General features: G+C 41.7%; 1 protein-coding gene across 12 annotated transcripts in view; it reads left to right on the forward strand.

Moving 5' to 3' along the window:
• Positions 1-19432, forward strand: part of LOC119965418 (protein 4.1-like) — a 231982-nt gene that overhangs the window by 56820 nt on the left and 155730 nt on the right. For all 12 annotated transcript variants that reach the window (XM_038796202.1, XM_038796194.1, XM_038796254.1 and 9 more), the window contains exons 2-4: positions 4427-4904; positions 7435-7647; positions 12170-12274. In XM_038796202.1, the coding sequence (XP_038652130.1) occupies positions 4434-4904; positions 7435-7647; positions 12170-12274 (789 nt within the window). In that variant the 5' untranslated portion in view covers positions 4427-4433. The remainder of the gene's footprint in view (positions 1-4426; positions 4905-7434; positions 7648-12169; positions 12275-19432) is intronic.

Genomic DNA, 19432 nt, shown 5'->3' on the forward strand with positions numbered 1-19432 from the left:
TCTGTGCAGAAAATGTGTCGCAGCAGTGCTTAATTTTCATAAATACACATGATTCACTTCTGCTTGTTGTAAACCATTGTGCTTAAAATCTGAATATTCCACAGATCATTTTCTGGTCTCATGTCGTGGTGACTTGTGATCTAAATTCAACATGGTGTATTCAATTGTGATAGTTGGGAAGAATTAAGTAGTCTGACTTGGCATTTTATAAAGTTGAATAACTTACTGTAATGTTATGGTCAAACTCTAAATATTTTAAAATATTCAAGAACAAGATGCCTAGATCTTTGACAAAAACATCTGAATTTTCTGACCGTTTCCGTTTCGTAAAATAACATGTTCTCAGAATTAAGAGGAAGCAGATATCTGATACTAGTGAATGTTGAGTGAGTGAGGAAAGATTTTTTTTTAAGGATATTGTTGACAGCAGTGTGATTATCACTTCTTTGGCATTTGGGACTCCACTTCGTTATAATGAAAGCTTAAGTTGTGATTTGTACTTACCAGCTTTGTGAATTTGGACTCAGATTCAAAACATTTATACGCTGCTTGTCAAACAAATCAGCTGGATAGTTTGTTTCCCATTTGTTTTCATGTGCAGAAAAATGATGTATAGAGGGAGCATTTAATTTATCTTGTATGTCCATGGTTAGTTAAAACATTGTCTAAAAAGAAAAAAAATCTAGGCTAGTCAGTAGTCAGGTATTTTTGCTTTTTGGACTGTGTTTGAGTAAATAGATTAGTGGCAGCAGTTCAGTTTCAAAGTAAACAATGGTAGCTACAAAGCTTGCGGAAAAGAGGATTTGGAATTTTTTCAGATCAATGTCTGGATATGGACAGTGAATTGTCTGGGATGGACAGTATGCTGACGATGTAAGCCTTTGCTGTGTGTTATCAGGCAGCTGCAATTTGTAAAGAATTTGGCATTGCGTAGATGTTGATGTGTGTAGCAGTTTGTTTTGGGAGTTGAAAATAAGCCTGGTTAAGTTTTGTCATTTTTAATGGAGTGACAGTACTGAAATAGGCTTTGTTGTGTACTGTGCTATTTATTAAATGGTTTACAACATGTTTACAGTGTGATAGAATAGCATGTACCAAAACAGTTCTGTAAACATTTTGCCACTATTTCTATTAACACTTGATATTCTGCACTTGGAACTGGGCATAGTTTTGTATGAATATTATTTCAAAACATGGCATGGAGAGGTTTTTAAGCGGTGTTGCCAACTTCCAGCCCAACAGGATTGTCTCAGTGCCACCAACAAGATGAAGGCAAGGACATCCACCCCTGCACTTGTCTGCAACTCCGGCACATCTGAAACCCAAAAGTAGCCACAAAGGTCAGGGTTGTGGCTCAATATTTAGGATTGCCGACATGGTGCAATATGATTAGCTCTTAATTGCCCTCCGGGATAGGCAGTGAATGGTCCAGCCATCGAAGCCCACGTGAACGAATACCACTACAGACATATTTCCTGACATGAGATAGATTTTCTTTGTATTCTTCAATCAGATCCACTCTATACCCATGAAAAATCATAATACTGCGCTTGAGATATTCGCTACAATGTCCTGCTGTTCAGCTGAGTATTTAAGTGTGGATTAAAGTATATCAGGCTCTCAAGGAGGGGTTCTCCTCTTTCCCCCCCCCCCCCTTTCCTAGTCACAGATTATTATAAGTTACTTTATAGTGAGAGGTCTTGTTTTCTCTGGATATTTCATTCTTCTGAAGTTCTTGTAAAGGAAAGTTGCAGTCTTAAATTTGGTGATTTTTGGGTAATTTTACATTTAAAAAAAAAAAATTGTTAGTTCTGTTGTGGTATTACTATAAATTAATCTTCCAGTTGAAACACTTAATGTATATTAGCTTAAGCAGTACTGGTAGTTCATATCCTGCTTTGTCATGTGAACTTGCTGCAAAGTTAATGCCGTGCTACTTGGTCCAAATGAGGCAGCTAAGCTTGTTTAGAGACACCCCTTAATAATGCTTTATTTTGGCATACAGTCCAGATATCTTGTTTACGCTATGTTTTGCAGTGTTTGCAGCTTCTAACTGAATTGGAAAAAGGGAGTTTATGCTCCTGCTTATCTTTCTTGTGCACCAAATTGATCTCAACATATGCGGGTTAATGCCTGCATTACTCAGTGCTTCCCTTCTGGCCCAGTCCTAACAAATCAAACTTGGCAATTTGAATTTATCCCATTTGTATTTTTTTATAATTCATACTTTTTGAAAGTACAGTGGATTGCAATAACACCAATATACACGTGCTTGCAATGCCAAATTAACCTGCCATTGTACTAAATACAGTAGATGTAGTAACTGTGGTAGGTTGGGTATAAATCTGTTTCTTAGCACATTGTATTCTCTACACTAATTGTAACACTCTAACTATTGAGCTCTAACTATTGAGGTCCATTATATAATCTAATTAAACATGATCACAGATTCTGGTTGTGGCAAAGTTATGAGGTGATTGAGTGAGGTTATTTAATATACATGCTTGTGACATTCTTCAGTGCCCTAGTCCAAAAACAAAGCTACAGAACTGTGGCAAGCCGGTAGGTGGCTGATAGTGACAAAAATTTAAATTTATTTTGTTAAGGTGGTCGGTTGTTGGTCCAGTTGCTCGCTTTTTTATCACCAAGTACTTCTGCCACAAAGATTTTACAAGATGAAGGTTGCAGGAAAAGTTGTATGCAGTGAAACGTCCCATTAAGATGCACCACTCCACAAAATTTGGGCCAGTATGTTGAATAGTGAGCTAAATAGTGAAAAAAGTTGCCCTCAAGTGGGATACTGTGGGTTTTACATGGCGCTCAAAACTTGTTTGTGATTCATGAAGGAATTGTTAGTTGTTGATTCATTAGTATTTTAAGTAATCCATAAAATTTGTGTGCTTATTGGAGTGCAATATATAAGGCAGTGCCCGATGTATAATTGTTTTTGATAGTTTGGGGAGTTCTTTCAGGGGATTAGTACCTTCTGTTGTTCAGGGCAGGTGATGACTGACCCTATGATGTGGACCTCTTGGGAGATGATGTAGATTTATTTGGTACTAGTTTCCACAGAATTTGGGTGTAACTACATTGCTTTAAAAGTGTGATCTTACAAGTTATTTTCTATTAATAATGTCGCCCAGCTTTGTTGTTGCAAAAACACATTTATGGTGGAATTCTGGGATAGTCTCTCTCCGCTTCGCCACATGTTAACACATACAAATTGCACTTATTAGTTGCCAGATGTTGACTGTAGCCACCTGGGGTGGCCACTGCCCAACACAAAATGGAAGATTGCAAGGAATGCAGGGAAAATGGACATGTTGGAAAGCAAGCAGCTTGCAAGGCGATTATATATTGGGACGACTGCAGAAACCAGTTTTGACTGTTGAAGAAACCAGACAGCACTGTGAAAATAAACCAGTTAACATACTAATGAGGCAATACCGGGCGAGTCCCAGATAAAATGGAAAAAACTTAAGCACAAATCGATACATTCTATGGAAGGCCAGACCCTGTGGCGCCAGAGAAGCCCAAAACAATAGGTCCCAAGAACCACCCCAGTGACCGAGGAACTGCACTATGATTGGGGGGTTCAAACATAATCGATTGGGAAGAGACCCAATCGATTCCAAGCAGGTAAGGGAGTCCGCCCAAAGGGGCGTGGATCCCCTGGGACCTATAAAAGACAGGTCCCACACATGGTTCAATCTCCTGGCTCCTGTCTCCTACTCCAGCCGTCGAGCAGCAGCCACCAACAAGTAAGTGCCTAACGACGACCGCTACCAGAAATAGGCACTCCTGACCCCCTTTTCAATTGATAACAATCTGAAGTCTGCAGACCAGAGCAAAGCAAGAGGGCTTGTTCCCTGACCCAGCAGTTCCTTCGAGATAAGTATTAGTTGTTTTGCGGTAGGAGTAAGTTTAATCCTTTAGCGTGTGCATGGGTAGTTTATTATAATAAACTCTAGTTGTTTGGACTTACTAATTGGTGTACGGTTTTATTGCTTTGAACTTCACCTTGAAGCTTGTGGCGGTGTCTTAACGGCACCTGGCGACTCCAGAGCTTAGAACAAGAAACAGAGCCAAATTGAGTGTTAAGCACACTACCCAGAACGAGCAACATGACAAACAAGGATCAGTAAAAAAACAATCACGGGGATTCTAATATGTATAGTTCCTTTTCCAGGGACAGTCATGTTGCTTTGAATTGTATAGCATGTTGTTTGTGACATGATCAACTTTTTGCAGAATAGCATTTATTTTTCAGTCCCATGACTGAGACAATTCAGAAATGTATTTTAGCATAATTCTATAAGGAATTGCTGAATTGAGTCTGAGAATCAGAATTTGCCATAGTTTAGCTCTAACGCTCCTAAGTGAGTATTTGTATCTTATGGTGCTTTTTAACTTCTTTTAAATGCAGCTTCATCATGGCCACAGACGTTAGCTCAAGTGCTGCGACAGGAAATCCCCATCAGCAACAGTCGACTTCTGAGCAGCAAGAAGCCCCCAACTTTGACAAAGCAGAAACACAGCCAAACGAGAATCAGCAGCCAAAAGAAGTGGTGGACAAACAAACCCCAACAACACCAGTCAACGGTGGTCCAACCCACAAAGAGGAGGCAGACAAAGAACAATCTTCAGGCAGCAAAGGATTGGCACGCTTCTTGCCTGGCTGGTTGAAGAGACCCAAGTCTCAGATTTCAGAGGAAGAGAGTGGAAAAGAGATTGGTGTAGCTTTGGCAGAGAGCAACACCATACCACTACAACAACAACTGAGTTCAGTCGAGCAGACAGAAGTAAAAGAACAAGGGGCTCCTATTGCAGATCAGGAATTGGATGATAATATTGAAGAAGAAGCCACTTTAGATTTACATTCTCTGAGCAGTGCTGAAACACAGGTAATGAGTGTGTCTACTGTTGAATCCATTCATTGGTGGGTAGTGATCAGTTGGTGGAAAATTGTTGTATTTCTTTTAAGGTTGCTGACCTGCAATTGGCATCTTTTGTCACTAAAGCAGTTCTGTGTCCCAAAAAGTATTAACCTCTCTGCAATGACAGCATAGTTATGAGAAATGGCCATTATTCAGGTAGATGTTCCTGGGTCCAGAACAGTTCTTGTCTTTGGGTTTTATAATTTTCTAGCTGAAACACTAATGTTGAAATGAGTGCTAATAATACTGGAATTAATTTATTGGAAACGATTTAACGAAAAGACAAAAATAAGTACTAAAACTTCTGCTGCATTGTTTTTTGCGCCCCCCCCCCCAACGCTTACCTCTCTCTCTCCAGGTACAGGAATTCCACCAGATCACTCACCCACCCCCGCTGCTTTAAACGGCTCCAGGTGCTGTCGCCCCCTCCCCCCTAACAATATATGCCTCCGGGCTATCAGGGAGGCAAAAGCCAACACCTCAACCTCTCTCCCTGCCTGTACTCCCGGATCCTCCAAAACCCCAAATATCGCCACCCACAGGCTCAGAGCCACCTTCACCCCTACAATCTTCGACATGATTCCTGCAAAAGCCTCCCAGAACTGCTCAAACCTCGGGCATGCCCAGGACATGTGGATACGGTTTGCCGGACCACCTGCCCGCACCTGTCTTCCATCCATGAGAAGAACCAACTCATCTTTTGTACGGTGGTGTGTGCTCTATGCACCACTTCAAACTGAATAAGACAAAGACTTGCGCATGAGAAGGACGGGTTTACCCTTTGCAAGGGGACACTCCATGGACCAGCTTCTGATGTCCCTCTTCCCATTTCTGATTTATTTTCCTTCACTGTATAGAACATAGAACAGTACAGCACAGAACAGGCCCTTCGGCCCTCGATGTTGTGCCGAGCAATGATCACCCTACTTAAACCCACGTAACCCGTATACCCGTAACCCAACAACCCAACAATCCCCCCATTAACCTTACACTACGGGCAATTTAGCATGGCCAATCCACCTAACCCGAACATCTTTGGACTGTGGGAGGAAACCGGAGCACCCGGAGGAAACCCACGCACACACTGGGAGGACGTGCAGACTCCACACAGACAGTGACCCAGCCGGGAATCGAACCTGGGACCCTGGAGCTGTGAAGCATTGATGCTAACCACCATGCTACCGTGAGGCCCCCTTATATCTTATAACACTGGGAGTGGAAGATTTGGAAACATGGCCAGCTTCTTTCTGACAAAGTGCCTGACTTGCATTTCCTCTCAGAAGTTGAAACTCTGCCTCCAGCTGTCCTAGCTCCGCGAACTCCACCGCCACCCCCACACAAACATATCTCTGAAGGACTCTATCCCGGCCACTCCCACATTCTGAACGTGGAATCTAGCCCAACTCCATCTTAAAATGCAGCTGGCAGGGATTCCACACTCTGTCCAAAAATAATTTGTGCAGTGTTTAATTAATTTGGTAAATAAAATATTAGTGCCAGAGTAATAAAGCTAAATTAGAGTACTACTTAAATTTATGTTGAAAGCTAGCAATTGTTTGATAATTCAGATGAATACAATTTTCTTTGCATTTTCTTTGCAAGAGATTTTATTTGGCAACAATTCAATGGAATATTAGAGCAAGGTGTAGTATTGTGAGCTTCCTTACTTTACTAGATGCAAGTAGTGTAAATCTAAACTTGCTACATGTGAGAATAGTGATTTCTATCAAATCTAGAATTGCAATCTTGCTCTCTAAAAGCAGATGTTGGAGTTTTACTGTAAGTAAATAACTGGTGTATTGCCAAATCCTGTTGTTCTACAGTCTAAGATATTGTATGCAAGATGCCCAACTGTTCAGATTGTTCTGACTAGGTAACACCTTTTGCATGCTGATAGATGCTACAACAATAAGACATTCTCTGGGGTGTGGAAATCTGCCACATGAAAAATTTATACATATTTTAAAATCAAAAAGAGGATAAAGATGGATATTTGGCCGTGTGTAATGATGCAAATCAGTTCTAAAGTAGACAAATAAATGAACTAATCAGTTTTATTGCAATAAGAATGGTGCATATTATATACTTAGAATGGCAAACATTAAAAATAAAATTACTGGATTGTTAATTCGGCAAAAAACTGACCATCTATATTCAACATGGGTCTGGAGAAGTCGCATAAAGAAATTGAAGAAAGTAAATTCTACAGAATAACAATCCAGTAAAGATGCTCTCTGCCAATATTTACCCTTATAATTCCTTATGTCAGTTGCATTTTCCATTCAGCCTTTTAAGTAGCTGACTTCTGCAGGGTGAAACTTTTTAAAATCTCTTTCCCAACTGAGTTGCCATCCTGTTTATAAATGGTAAATCAGCTGATCAGAGGCAATTTGTTTCAGACTATGTTTGATTGTTAGGTTATTTAAATGTCTTCAGCGTGAATCATGAAAAGACATCTCCGCTGACTAAATATTTGCATTTGATTTTGGCACTTTAGCCAGCACAAGAAGAAAAAGAAGATCTTGTTCCTGAGAAAGATCCGGTGATTAAGGATGAAGTAGAGCTAGAAACCTCCAAAGAGAAACAAGACAAAAGTGCAGAGCCAGAGCTAAAAACCAGCAGTGTTTTGAAACCACCCCCTAAAAATCCCAAAACCATGCGCTGCAAGGTGACTCTGTTGGATGAAACTGAATTTCAATGTGATGTAGAGGTAAGAATAATGCACTCTTGCTGACATTGATTATGCTCTGTGAAGCCGTCAACTGTTGAGTAAGATTTGAAGAGTGAACTTGACTCTTGACTCAGTCCCGAAAGATGTGCTTATAAGGTAAATTGGACATCCAGAATTCTCCCTCAGTGTACCCGAACAGGCGCCATAGTGTGGCAACTAGGGGATTTTCACAGTACCTTAATTGCAATGTTAATGTATTGTGACACTAATAATAATAATAATTATTATTATTGAAAGAAATTCAGTACAATCAAAAGACACATGCCCAATAATTTGCAATTCTATGTGAAAATAAACTTCAAAGCAATAATATTTTACATATATATATGTGTGAAACAAATGTTTTATTTATGTTTTCCCGCCTCCTCTTTGGTCCTCATGCACCATTTCCTTACTGAGAGGATGGGAAGGGAACTTGCCTCCAGGTATTTGTCTTTTGCACCATTTAACCAGCCACTAGGTGTGCAAGGACGCTCTGGGGTGATCCCCGCTGACCTTTCCCTTCATCGCTGCACTAAAGTTCCTGAACCTTTGTTTGCTACTTCCACTTGGGAATCTTAACTTTTAGTAATTTGTCAGAAAGGCACACTGATAATCACGGGGTATTTTGATCTACGTATGAACTGGAAAAATCAGATGGGCATAGGTAGCCTAGATGAGGAGTTCAGAGAATGTTTTGGGGATAGTTTCCTGTAACAACACATTCTGGAGCCAACCAGAGAGCAGGATATACAAGACCTGGTAATGAGATAAGATTAATTAATAACTTCATAATGAAGGCACCCCTGAGTAGTAGTGATCATACGATTGAATTTTACATTCCGTTTGAGGGAGAAGTGAGTGGGTCCAAGACTAGTATTTTAAAGTTAAATAAGGGCAATCATGTGGGAATGAAATGAGGATTACCTAGAGTGAACTCGATAATGAGGTTAAGGGATAGGTCAATAGGGATGCAGTGGCAGACATTTAAAGGGATACTTCAGAATACACAAAATAGATACATTCCATTGCGAAAGGAAATTTTTAGGGGAGGACCCATCATTTGTGGATAACTTTTTGTTTAAAAAAGTTTAAAGACTGTATAAAATTTAAAGAAAATGCATATAAATGTGCAAAGATGGGTGACAGGTCAGAAGATTGGACAAAATATAAAAAACAGCAATTAATGACAAAAATATTAATAAGGAGGAAAAAAATAAAGCAGAAGAGAAAGCTTGATGAAAATATAAAGCTGGATAGTAAGATTTTCTATAGACACAAATAAGAAAATAGATGATAAAGTGACCATTGGTCCGATAGAAATTGAGTCTGGGGAATTAATAATGGAAAATAAGGAGATAGCAGATGAAGTGAACAGATGTTTTGCATCAGCCTTCACTATAGAATATACAAGTAACATCCCAGATGTAGCTATCAATCAGGAAATGAAAGGGAAGGAGGAACTTGGGGAAAATTACAATCACCAGGGAAGTGGTATTTAGCAAACTAGGAGCTGCAGGCAGACAAATCCATGGGTCCTGGTGAACTTGGTTCTTGGGTCTTAAAAGAAGTGGCGAGTGAGATAGTTGATGCATTGGTTTTAATTTTTCAAAACTCCCTTGATTTGTGGAATGTTCCATTAGAATGGAACTCCATTATTCAAAAAAGGATGGAGACAGAAAGTAAGAAACTGCAGGCCCATTTAGCTTAACATCCATCGTAGGGAAAATGGTGGAAGCTAATATTAAAGATGCTATGCCAGGGCACTTAGAAAAATTCAAAGCAATCAGGCAGAATCAACATGCTTTTATGAAGGGGAAATCATGTTTAAACAATTTATCGGAGTTCTTTGAAGACGCCACGTGCTGTGGATAAAAGGCAACCAGTTGATGTACTGGACTTAGATTTTCAGTCGACATTTGATGAGCACCACATCAAAGGTCATTGCGGAAAATAAAAGCTCAGTGTAGAGCGTAACATATTGGCATTGATAGAAGATTATCCAGCTAACAGGAAACAGGTTAACCATAAATGGGTCTTTTAGTGGTAACTTGTTTGCCATGGGAATCAGTGCTGGGCCCTCACCCTTTTACAATTTATGTAAATTACTATGATGAAGGGATCAAAGGTATCCTTGCTAAGTTTGCTGATGACACAAAGATAGGTATAAAAATAGTTTGTGATGAGGACATAGTGAGGATACATGGCTACATAGTTTAATGAGTGGTCAGAGATCCGGCAAATGAAGTATAATATGGGAAAATGTGAAATTGTCCATTTTGGGAGGAAGAATACAAAAGAAGCATATCTAAATGGAGATGACAGAGCTCTGAGGTGAAGAGGGATCTGGGTGTCCTCGTGCATGAATTACAAAAAGGTATGCAGGTACAGCAAATATATGGAGAGTTAGTAGAATGCTATTGTTTATTGCATTGGGAATTGAATATTAATGTAGGGAGATTATGCTTCAATTGTACAAAACACTGATGAGACCACATCTGGATACTGTGTACAGCATTGGTCTCTTTATTTAAGGAAGGATGTAAATACATTAGAAGCAATTCAGAGAAAGTTTACTAAACTAACACCAGAAATGGGCAGGTTATCTTATGAGGACAAATTGGACAACCTAAGCTTGCATCTACTGGAGTTTAAAGGAGTAAGGAAGAAGCAACTTGATTTGAAAAATATAAGATTCTGAGGTGTCTTGACAGAGTTGATGTGGAGAGGATGTAGAACTAAGGTTCACTGTTTAAAAATAAGGGGACATCCATTTAAGACAGTGATGAGAAGAATTTTTTCTGTGGTAGTGAGTCTTTGGAAGTTCCTTCCTCAAAACATTGGAAGCAGAATCTATAAATTTTTAAAAGTCAGGTAGATAGATTCTTGATGAATAAAAGGGGTGAAAGGTTACTAGGGGTAGGAAGGAGGTTACAGTCCGATCAGCCATGATCTTATTAAATGACAGAACATGATCGAAGGAGCAAGTAACCTACTCCTGCACGGTTCGCATAGGTGGGGTTGCAAAATTACCCCCTCTGTGTAATTCCATGTACTGGGAGTCTCGCTCCAGGTCCCAAACCTGCTGCGTCAATGGTTTACCTAAATTGTTCATCATGAAAAGCACAACTGGACTGCAAGGCCCATAATGTGGAATATCGCCAAGATCGAAAACATGTAGGGTAGTGGACTGATTATAAAGTCAGAAGTGAACTAATACCAAGCTTGGGTTTTAAAAGTCTACAGATCAAAGAGGAAGGGGATATTGAATTTGACAAGATTCTGTATGGCTTTGAGCTCCTTGTAATGAAGGTGTTAGGGTATGGTTAAGCAGTACACTAATTTGTTTCTAAAAATAAGTTTCTGTGTTACGCATTTGTTTAGTATTTTACATCAAATGCAGGTAAGCACCTTTCACCATAGCCAGAATTAACTTATAGTATGCAGGATAGGGTTGGTGTTGTTTATTAAATAATTATTCATTTTGCTTAAATATTTATATGCTTCATGGGGCATCATGGTAGCATAGTGGTTAGCACAATTGTTTCACAGCTCCAGGGTCCCAGGTTCGATTACAGGCTTGGGTCATTGTCTGTGCGGAGTCTGCACGTTCTCCCCGTGTTTGCATGGGTTTCCTCTGGGTGTTCCGGTTTCCTCCCACAGGCCAAAGGTGTGCGGGTTAGATAGATTGGCCACACTAAATTGCCCTTAGTGTCCAAAAAGGTAAAGGGGTTACTGAGTTACGGGGATAGGGTGGGGACGTTGGCTTGAGTAGGGTGCTCTTACCGAGGGCCGTGCAGACTCGATGGGCCAAGTGCCCTCCTTCTGCACTGTAAATTCTATGATTCTATAACAATGCCAGTCTTCTGAAATTAAATTTTGTTTAGTTCCCGGTGGATGGAAGACCCCAGAGCTGAACTGCCCACACAGTGCAAAATAAATGCTTGAAGTGATCCTGGCATGGCCTAACAGTGGATCCTATCTAACTATTGATAGCCAGGAGGTGCATCGATTCTGCCAGTTGATGGGAGCCAGTGTTTAACTGCAATAGCTTAATGTCAATGCAAAAAAATGTCCTGATCAATAAAATAAAGTGGTACAGTTACAGGGAGAAGATGTTTTCATTCGTAGTGAGAAAGTAACCTCAATTAGTGCTGTCACTAGGCTTATTTGTATATTGGCACTCGCATATTGCATCAAATATATTCTGAACTGAAATTTTTGACAGTATCTCTCAATTCTCCAACCACCAGGACTTTACTCCAACATTGCAAAATTCAAAATATTGTTTAACATTTAGTGGAACAAAATCTGTAGAGCATGAACAAAGCATTTAAAAAAAAACATGCTTTACTGAATCCTAGTGACAACATTCATTATTATACTCTTGTAATGCATGTGCAGTCCTTTGTGACATGGCTCTGATGAGCTTTAATGTTGAGCATTAAACTTATTCAATAGCACAGCCTACTACAACTGACCATTTTAGAAAATAATTTATCTATTATGTTGTTCTTTACAGAGACATTCAAAGGGACATGAGCTCTTTACCAAAGTGTGCCAACATCTTAATCTTCTGGAGAAGGACTATTTTGGTCTAGCCATTTGGGATTCAACAAATCAGAGAGTAAGCTATTTTAATTTGTTTGTAAATATGAGGGAATAAGATCACACCATTTGCTGTAATGGCCCTGCTACACTACATGATCTAACAACTGCATTCAAAATGTGATTTTCCATTTTCACTGTTTCCTCACTGAGGCATTCAGAATTTGATTAATGGCTCATCTGAATTAACATATCACTGAGTGGGCACTATTGAGCTCTGAGTTGTCACGACATAGAGAACACCATGGGTGCACTTAGTTGTGAGAAATAAGAGTGTTGTGGGACCGCATCATTCTTGAGTGTATTGATGCAACAGATGTAATGCAAGAGACATATTGAAAGTCGGCAAAGTGACTATTTCTCGGAAGCTTTCCTATGTTTCATACAATTATAGACCAACAAGCTGGGCTGCCCATCCTATGCCTGGAATAAAAGTAAAAAATAAGTTTTAAAATATACGGTAAAGAAAATGGTTTTATGACACAAGTCCTATGGACATATGGACTGAAAAATTCTATCATTCAACAATTTGCTTAATTACCTTTTTTCACAAGAACGTTTTAATTTACAACTTTCATCCCACAAATATAAAGCACCTACCTAAATGCAAACAAAATGATAATGCTCATAATCACTGACTAAAGTATTTATTTCACAATGAGTTTACTTTCATTTGCTTTACTTTCCTTGGCTTGTCTCTGGTTTAATTTGTTTTGAAATGTTTACCATATGTTTTCTACGAATCATTCTCTATATCCTTGGTGTCTCTCACAATTCTCAGGATGAAAGTCTACATCTATATCTATTTCCTCAATGGTTATTAATAGTCTGAATATTTCATCAGTATGCAAATGTAACATTTATAGTATCACTCCCCATTTTTAGTGTCATTATGTATAAGAATATTAGAAATAGCAGCACGGTAGCCTAGTGGTTAGCACAATTGCTTCACAGCTCAAGGGTCCCAGGTTTGATTCCCGGCTTGGGTCACTGTCTGTGCGGAGTCTACACGTTCTCCTCGTGTCTGCGTAGGTTTCCTCCGGGTGCTCCGGTTTCCTCCCACAGTCCAAAGATGTGCAGGTTAGGTGGATTGGCCATGCTAAATTGCCCTTAGTGTCGAAAATTTTCCCTTAGTGTTGGGTGGGGTTACTGAGTTATGGGGATAGGGTGGAGGTGTGGGCTTGGGTAGGGTACTCTTTCCAAGAGCTGGTGCAGACTTGATGGGCCGAATGGCCTCCTTCTGCACTGTAAATTCTATGAAAGAGCAGAAGAAGTCCATTCAGTCCTTTGAACTTGTTTTGTTATTCAGTATGATCATGACTGTTCTTTTATCTCAATTCCACCTTCCTTATATCCCTCATGTCCAATAGCAATACTTCAACTAGGTCCTAGCCAGTGATTTAAAAACATTTAAAATAATACATCTAATTCTGTGACATGACCTTAAATTCTGTTATAAATTGTTTGAATTGGAAGGATTATTGATTACTAATTTTAGCTTTTCGGTAATAGTTTCATATGAATTAAATAATTTAATTCTCAAATAGTTTCATGATAAAAATTTAAAGGGATATGGGGAACAGGTCGGGAGGTGGCTTTGAAACCAGGAAGAGATCAGCCATGATCTGATTGAATGGCAGAGCAGGCTCGAAGGGTGGAATTGCCTACATCTGCTCCTAATTTGTATGTCCCTACGTAATTCCCAAAGAGAGAAATAAGTGTAATGATGGGTCCTGTTGCTGGTGGTGAGAGTTGCAGAGCTAAATGTGAAAATAAGATTTGATTATATTTAAATTATATGAAGCATATGTAACGATGATACAAACTAACTTGTGTACAGGTAGATTGCACAAGTTTAAAATTAACTAAGTCCACGTGAATCTAGAGATCAGAATTAGGGGCACGTGGATGCAATGTATGTCCTTGTGCACACATTAAATAAGCCTTAGTTAATTATCCAGCTTCTTCTTTGAAGGGGTTAAATAATCTGCTTAAAATGGGAATTAAAAGGAGGATAGTTCTGATGGGGCGGCAAGCTGCCACAGTGGTTAGCACTGCTGCCACACAGCGTCAGAGACTAGGGTTCAATTCTGACCTTGGGTGACTGTCTGTGTGAAGTTTGCACTTTCTCCTCGTATCTGCATGGGTTTCCTTTGGGTTCTCTGGTTTCCTCCCGCAGCCCAATGATGTGCAGGTTAGATGGATTGGCCATGCAAAATTGCCCCTCGGTTGAGGTTATGGGGATAGAGTGTGGGATTGGGCCTAGGTAGGGTGCTCTTTCAGAGGGCCAGTGCAGACTCGATGGGCCGAATGGCCGCCTTCTGCAATGCAGATAAAATATTATACAATACATGATGTCTCTCCTGTTCTGATGGGTGTTGTCAGGTAATGACAACCTGTGCGAAAATAGTGGAAATGTTAGTGAGTGAATATTATGCCAATTTACTTGATGAACTTTAAAAAGAAATTCTACAATTTACAACAAACACAGAAAAAAACAACCCATTAAGCCCCCACTGCCTCCCCACCCCGCTTCTTCGCTTGGCAATCAACGATAACCAACTCCACAAAATACAAAATGAACAACCGTCTCCCTCCCCCTCAGCAGATTTCACTTTCTCCAGGTCGGAAAACTCCAAACAGGTTCCCCTGCCGTGGAGAAGCTGACCTCCACCTCAGCAAGACCTACCTGTGAGCAATCAGCAAGTCGAAGGCCCAGACACCTGCTCCCGCACTTGCGTGCCGGTTCAACACCGCCAATGGCTTCTAGGGGATCGGCTCCACATCCAAATGCAGAACCCCTGAAATGGTGCTGAAAACCATTCTCCAAAACCATGCCAGCTTAGGGCAGCTCCAAAACATTTGTATGTGGTTCGCAGGACCCCACCGCGTCGCTCGCAGACATCCTCCACCCTCTCAAACAGCCGACTCATCCTAGACTTTGTAAGATATACACTACGTAATAATAATAATAGCTTATTGTCGCAAGTAGGTTTCAATGAAGTTACTGTGAAAAGCCCCTAGCTGCCACATTCTGGCGCCTGTTCGGGGAGGCCAGTACAGGAATTGAAGTCACGCTACTACCTTGTTCTGCATCACAAGCCAGCTATTTAGCCCAGTGTGCTAAACCAGCCCCTACATTCAGCTGTATCAGCCCCAACCTCGAAGACACTATTGGGAAGTTCGGGAAGACCTTGTTTGCAAAGACCGCACCTGCACATACCTGAAACTTTCACCCCGCGCCAACCTAAACTTTCAGCTTAACTCCTCCAAGCTCACAAACTGCCCTCCCAGAAACCGATCCTTCACCTCCTTAATCCCCTTCTTCATTAGTGTCACAAGTAGGCTTACATTAACACTACAATTAAGTTATTGTGAAAATCCACTAGTTGCCAAACTGCGGTGCCTGAATGTCAATTCACCTAACAAGCACATGTTTTGGGACTTGTGGGAGGAATCCGAAGCACCCGGAGGGAACCCACGTTGACACAGGGGGAGAACGTGCAGCCTCTGCACAGACTGTGACCCAAGCTGGGAATTCAGCCCAGGTCCCTGGTGCTGTGAAGCAACAGTGCTAACAACTGTGCTACCGTGTCTCTTCCCACCCCCTTGCATCCATCCTCCATGGGCTCAAACCCATGATTCCCACTAATCGACATTCATCCCTGAACCCTTTCTGCATTCGCTGCTCAATAGAAATACATCAGATTTGAGAAGCCTTGCCCCCCCCCCCCCTCCACCACCACCACCGTCCCCTCTGCAGTATCAACTTCTTTATCCTCACCACATTCCCCGCCCAGACAAACGAGGAGATCAACCTGAAAACCTCTCTGAAAGATGTCATGGACAAAAAAAAATGGCAGTCACTGAAACAAAAACAAGAATCGCGGTGAAAATATTCATCTTTAATGTCTGTATCAACGACAGAGGAAGGTTGTCCCAACTCAACAAGTTGGCCTTCGCACTCTCCATCAAGCTAGTGAAATTTAACTTCCAGAGACTCGCCCAGTCCTGGGCCACCTGCACCCCAGATACCTAAAGTGAGATGCCGCCAAACAAAATGGCAACCCCCCCCCCCCCCCCCCCCCCATCCCCACTCATGGAAAGACCATAAAGTATTTACTTTTCCGTAAATTCAATTTGTATCCTGAAAAGGACCCAAATCTTTGAAGCCAAACCCATTATGTCCCTCACTAACGGGCTAGGCTCCTCCAAAATAGACAACAAGTCATCCACAAACATGGACACCATATGCTCCTTTTTCTCTATCTCTCTCTTTCTCTTCTCCCCTCCTCCCAGAGCTCCTCAGCACAATGGCCAAGGGCTCTATAACTAATGCAAGCAGAAGGGGTGACATGGGACACCCCTACCTTGTTTCCCAGTGAAATCCAAAATACCCTGAATTCATATTATTCATGTGCATGCTTGTCATCGGCTCCTTGTACAACAGCTGCACCCACGCCACAAACTTAGGCCCAATCCCAAATTTCTTCAACACTGCCATCAAATAACGCCACTCCACCCAATCAGATGCCTTCTCTGAATCTAACAATACCACCACGACCTCCGTCTCCCTTCCCTCTGCCGGCGAAAGCACCACATTCAACAGCCTCCTCACATTTGATGACAACGATCTGCCCTTTACGAACCCCATCTGATCCTCCCCAATCATCCTCATGAAGGCACCCCTCCAATCTTCATGGCAGCACCTTTGCCAATATCTTGGCTCCCACATTCATCAAAGATATTGGCCTGTACAACCCACACTCCACCGGATTCCTGTGCTTCTTGAGCAACAACTAGATTAAGGCTTGCCCCATCGTTTGTGGCAAGACACCCCTGTCCATTGCGTCCTCGAACTTTTCCACCATTAACGGAGCCAGCCTATCTTTACATCTTCAATACAATTCGACCGAGAACTCATCCAGCCCCATTGCCTTCCCTGCCTGCATCCTCCTAATTGCCAACTTCATCTCCTCCACCCCCTTTGGTTCCTCCAGCCCTGGACTCTCCACTTCATCCAGCCTCAGGCACTCTAACCCACGCAGGAACTCCCTCATCTCCCGTTCCTCCTCTGGTGGCTCCAACTTATACATCTCCCTATAAAACTCCTCAAACGCCTTATTAATCTGTTATGGTGCCAACACAACTCCCCTGTCCTTTCCCGCAGCTGAACTATCTCCCTCACTGCGGCCACCCTTTGGAGTTGACTTGCCAACATAAGCCCTACCATCTCCCCGTACTCATAGACAGCCCTCTCTTCCTTCTCAACTGATGCACCGCTTTCCCTGTGGACAATATGTCAAACATCGCCTGCAACTCCTTTCTCTTCGCCAAGAGCCCTGGGTCCGGGTCACCATATACTTCCCAGCCACCTCCAAAATCTCTTCTATCAACCTTTGCCGTTCCTCCCTCTCCTTCCTATCCATCTTGGACGTAAACAAGATCACCTACCCCTCACCACCACCTTCAGAGCCTCCCGAACCACCAACGGTGAGACCTTCCCCGTGCAATTGAACCCCACATACTCCTCAATCACCTTCCCTATCTTGTCAGAGAAGCTCCGATCTGCCAGTAACCCCACATCCATCCTCCAACCCGGTTTCTGAGCTGCCCCCTCTCCAAAGCCACGCCCATCCAATGTGGAGCATGATCTGCAATGATAATTGCCCCTTTAACTCCGGTCAACAGCGCCTTTCCCACCACAAAAAAGTCAATCCTTGAAAACACTTTTGTGCACTGGGGAGAAAAACAAATACGTCCGGTCATTTGGGTGTAAAGATATCCACGGATCAAAGCCCCCCCTACCCCCACCCACTTCCATGTGCCCTGCCCAACTTGTAGCGGAGGGTTCTCCCCACTCTCCCATCAACTCAACAAACAACTTTGCTAAGTATTCAGTTGGTCTCGGGGCCCTCCACCTACCCGGGCAGACCCACGATCCTCAGATTTTGCCTCATCGACCTGTTTTCCAAGTCGTCCACCTTAGCTCTGAGCCCGTTTTGAACTTCCACCACCACCCTTATGACTTCCCACACCAGCTCATGCAAAAACTACTCCTGAGACACGGCATAAAATTCCGAAAGCCAGAGACTCTAGCAGGAGCCACCTAATGTGCATCTCCACCCACATGTTGCCACCAGAAGTCCTTACTTGATGACATTTTGAGGGCAAAGTATTTATGGAGAATTTTCCCTAAGGAGAATAAATTGGTGGAATAGACGCCTTGGTATGTTAGATTGTTTGTTTACCCTTAATGGAAGAAATGGACTTCTTGGTCCAATTGTCCTTTTTCTTCATTAAATGGTTCTCGATGTGAAGGAGTGAGTTTGTTTAAGGAAAAAATACAGCATTTTTTACAGTTTAAAGCAGCGTATGTCAAGGTTTCCTGAGGAGTGGTTTGGTGTATTTTTGTGTTCTGTTGTCAGATGGGCCAGGGGCGGGATCGAACCTGGGTCCCCGGCACCAGGATTTCATGTTTTAAATAAAAACAAACTTTATTGTATTTCAAATAGAATTAAACAAAGTAAGCATCGTTAACTTAGCTTACAAAGACTTGCGTTATAAACCAAGTTCCTGTTTCTATTTTGCTCCAAGAGTTCCTTTATTTTATGAAATTTTAAATATTCATTCACTTTTCCTGGGACTAATTTGAAAGGTTTATCTCTCCAGAATTCTCTCCAATTTATTTTCAGTGTTACAGCTATTCGCAAAGTAAAAGATTTCATGGGGGCCCTTCCATTAGCCAGTGTTACAGCTATTCGCAAAGTAAAAGATTTCAGGGGGGCTCTTCCATTAGTTTTTGGCTGAGTGACCTAGGGCAGCACAGTGGTTGGCACTGTTGCCTCACGGCACTGAGGATCCGGGTTCAATCCCAGCCCTGGCTCACTGTCCGTGTGGAGTTTGCACATTTTCCCCGTCCCTGCGTGGGAAGATGTGCAGGCAAGGTGGATTGGCCATGCTAAATTGCCCCTTAATTGGGAAAAAAAAATTGGGTACTTTAAATTTATTTTTTTTAATTATTATTGACCTCAGACTCTGGTTCCACAACTGCAATGTGGGCCTCCCTGCAACATCTGTGCAGCGACTTCAAACAGTAGAAACCAAGCTGATTACTTTCAGAACTCCAACTGTCACAAGGTGACACTGCTTTACTGAGGGTTACAGCAGTTTTGTT

This window comes from Scyliorhinus canicula, chromosome 1 (genome assembly GCF_902713615.1).
Source record: "Scyliorhinus canicula chromosome 1, sScyCan1.1, whole genome shotgun sequence".
NCBI lineage: Eukaryota > Metazoa > Chordata > Chondrichthyes > Carcharhiniformes > Scyliorhinidae > Scyliorhinus > Scyliorhinus canicula.